This window comes from Primulina eburnea, chromosome 1 (genome assembly GCF_022965805.1).
Source record: "Primulina eburnea isolate SZY01 chromosome 1, ASM2296580v1, whole genome shotgun sequence".
Lineage (NCBI taxonomy): Eukaryota > Viridiplantae > Streptophyta > Magnoliopsida > Lamiales > Gesneriaceae > Primulina > Primulina eburnea.
The window spans coordinates 7,892,686-7,896,136 of record NC_133101.1 but is presented as its reverse complement, the minus strand read 5'-3'; the positions used below and the strand labels follow the sequence as shown (position 1 = coordinate 7,896,136).

General features: G+C 32.5%; 1 protein-coding gene across 1 annotated transcript; it reads right to left on the bottom strand.

Annotated features, from left to right (window-relative positions):
* Positions 1-562: 562 nt before the first annotated feature.
* LOC140810958 (uncharacterized) lies at positions 563-1,612 on the bottom strand. The gene is made up of 3 exons (XM_073168892.1): positions 1,025-1,612; positions 839-922; positions 563-702 (listed from the first exon to the last, which is right to left on the bottom strand). The coding sequence occupies exons 1-3, from the start codon at positions 1,448-1,450 to the stop codon at positions 622-624; spliced, it is 591 nt and encodes a 196-aa protein (XP_073024993.1). The 5' UTR covers positions 1,451-1,612; the 3' UTR covers positions 563-621.
* Between the last annotated feature and the right edge of the window lie 1,839 nt (positions 1,613-3,451).

The window sequence follows — 3,451 nt, the reverse complement described above, 5'->3', positions numbered from 1 at the left end:
AAAATGAGACCACAAAATTTAGTTGCACTATAAATTAATGACAAAAACTTGCATGAGACGGTCTCACAGGTCGTATTTTGTGAGACGGGTATTTTATTTAGGTCATTCATGATAAAATATTACTTTTTATGCTAAGAGTATTACTTTTTATTGTGAATATCGGTAGGGTTGACCCGTCTCACAAATAAAGATTCGTGAGACCGGCTCACAAGAGACCTACTCTAAATTAATAATTATTCTAGATATATTAGTAGATTTCAAAAACTCCTGTATGAAATCTATTCCAAAATGAGTTACACAAATTAAGTAGGATCAATTTTTTTATTTAAGTAGCTTCCCAAAAAATGTCAATAATAAGTGAGAGACTATAGTATCAACCTTAGCAGAAGAGAACAGTACACTCCAGTTTACAATCGGCCTCTTTATCCATATGGGAAAGGTTTTCGAGTTAGCAGATTGGGCTTCTTGTAAGTTGTACCACCATTGGGTTTCAAGCCCAAAAATACATATATTGTAAGTCAACTTTGTTACATTGTAAATAAACACATTACTGGCTGTACCCATTTTCATCCACTACAAAGTAATTTGTGACACAAAATTAATTATTACATATGAACTTAATTACATTCCATTGAGGGTTGTTTGCTCCTCTCCAAATTGGTCAGAAGCGAGTAAAGATGCAAGAAATTCTTGATCTTCGCGCTGTGATTTTTTTTTTTTCAAAAAAAAAAAGTGTTACAAAACCCAAGTTTTATATGCGTGCACACGAGATTGTTACAAGTGAAAAGATACATATATAGAGTCAAAAATATTTCGATACGAAATAAATAAATTATACCTCACTCGGAGAGAAAAGCGTTGTCCTGAATTGTGAAGGAGCATTGAAATCCAGAGAGTTGATTGTATCTTTTCCACAATTCTGCTGTTAGTAGAAATAACAAAGAGATGAGTAATATAATGTGTGTGTACCTCCATCTCAATATATATATATATATATATATATATATAGCTTCAGAAAAAGTACCTGTCCCTGATTTCGAAATTGCACGTCATCTGTAAGAGAAGTCCTGATTCCACTGTCTTCCGAGGACATGGTAAGATCAAATGCAACCAAATCAGGACCAAACAGAGATTCTTGAATTTGCCCTCCATTTTCCATGCCACTCATAAAGCTATCTAAATTAGAAGGATCGATTAACTTTTGGTAATCTGCAATTACATCAGACAACTGTTTTCCATTCGCATCGGGCGCAAAGCATGTAGAATCCCCTATAGACTGCAGCAATCGATCCAAGCAGCCCGTATCATCGATCGGAAAGTTTTGATCACCAGTATCGAGGGTATTTCCCTGGAATCCTAATCCACTCTTAGTTACCACTCCACCGCAAGGTTTCATTCCCTGGTTTGTCTTACTCAGGCTTGAATCAGTAAGCTGCTTCAAATTCGACATCCTTAACCCAACGTAATTCGTCTGATACGCCAAACACTTAGATGGGTTATAGTCAGTAGAAACAGTATCATTGGTTAAAACACTGATCTCTTGACGGGGTGAATCTTCGTAACGAAGGCTTGGAATATTCAACCCGGCTGAAGATAACAGTGGACGTCTGGAAACAAGTGGGCAGGCTCCCTGAGAGATCTTCCAGGCCTGATGCTGCAGAAAGATTATTACTTTTAGCAAAACTGATGCGCGACGGATCTGTGTCCTGCATCAGGAGGCTTGAATTTGTGAGATTTGGTCTTCAGAAAACGTCCTGAATGGGAAAGTATTCGGGACCATTCGATTCTTGGTGTGGTATTGCTGCAGGAAGAAGCCTCCTGATTTTGGAAGAATATGCCATTGTTCATTCCCGGAAATTGTCCTGGATTTTGATGCTGCTTGTCTATGTAATTGTTGAGCATTAGAATTGAAGGGTTTGTTTGTGATGCTGTAAAATTTATCGAAAGCTTCTGTTGAAATTACAAACATCCGACTATCCGAGGCATAATCAATTTTATAGCTTGCATCAGAAACCCGTCTCTGGAATGCGTGTAAATCAGGAAACAGAGAAAAAAACTATTATGGAAAGCAAATCATAAATGAAATAAAAAATTTTAAGATTTTTCTTTCCCTGGAATCATTTTTTTATAAAAAAATTTAAAGAAAAAATATTTGTATGATCAGAAGATTCATCCCACATATAAAATTGAAATAGTCCATAATATTATATTTGGTTAAAGCTAAATGTATATAAATTTGTGTCTATAAATTTCATATTAGTTCACAAATTTTTTATTAAATATTGTACTAACATGATTATTATTTGAAATAAATACAAATTTATCTATATATATATATCTGTGTGTGTGTGTGTGTGTTGATTTTTTTGGTTAAAACAAACGCTAGAGAATGGGATTTCGATCTAATAAACTAATATTCACGATGATCCTTGGAATGTGAAATTTTCACTTTAAGGATTTGTAATTGTTACTAAAAAAATCGTAAATGAAATTAAAATATCTACTTTATGGGGATCATTTTTGTTGTATTAAATAAAAGTACATGAACTTGAAATAAATACACCATGATTTTTTTCCTTCCATATATAGTTATTCAAAGGGGCAAGAATCATGCATTCACAAATTATTTATGAAATCATAAATATATGAAATAATATAATGTGATACTGTAATTAATTCTCTGGAGAAATGAAATGTATGAACCTAAAATGACTCGTACGTTTTCTCTAGTTAGTCCAGGCACATTGATTAACTCCAGGATTTTCTTCGGAACAGCCCCTACCCAAAATACAAAAAAATGGAAAATAGATATATACATCAGGAAAAATACACACACACACACACACGCATACATACATATATCTATTCTATTTTGTTAAAATTGAGGTTATAATAGTAATCATCTAAGAAATACACCAACATTTTCTTCCACTTTACCTTTATATGATACTAATATTACGTACACTTTTGTTTTTTTTTTTCAACACACTTTTTTTTTTATTTTTTTTATTTCAATCATTCAATTTAGTCCCTCCATAATTTGTGTCAAATTTCATTTTAATCATATTGATAATAATAAAAAAGATTGTACATATACGCATCGCGTGTGCAGAGTAACTAATATATATTATGTATTGTGTGTACATATTTAAGTACACACACTTTTAATCACATGCATGTTTGTGAATTTCCATGTGTGTGTAACACGTATAGATATATTTAAATAAGAAAAATCGTATCTTCAGTTTTACATCTTTGAGTTTTTGCGACTTTAGTCCTCTTTAATGTAAAGTTCAATCTTAGTCCTTTGTTTTTTTTTTGACAATTTTAATCATTTTTACAACCTGATGCTGACGTGTGTTGTGTAACATTAGCATTCTCAAGAAAAAAAAAAATACTACGTACAATTACCAAAAATCGAAATATACTGAACTATGACTGAAATTTGGCA

Excerpts from the sequence above, each read along its gene's own strand:
- LOC140810958 (XM_073168892.1), bottom strand. The coding sequence starts at position 1,450 with ATGTCGAATTTGAAGCAGCTTACTGATTCAAGCCTGAGTAAGACAAAC. Across the intron at positions 923-1,024 it reads AATTTCGAAATCAGGGACAG|CAGAATTGTGGAAAAGATAC; the intron begins GTACTTTTTCTG and ends TTCTACTAACAG. Across the intron at positions 703-838 it reads CGCTTTTCTCTCCGAGTGAG|CGCGAAGATCAAGAATTTCT; the intron begins GTATAATTTATT and ends AAAAAATCACAG.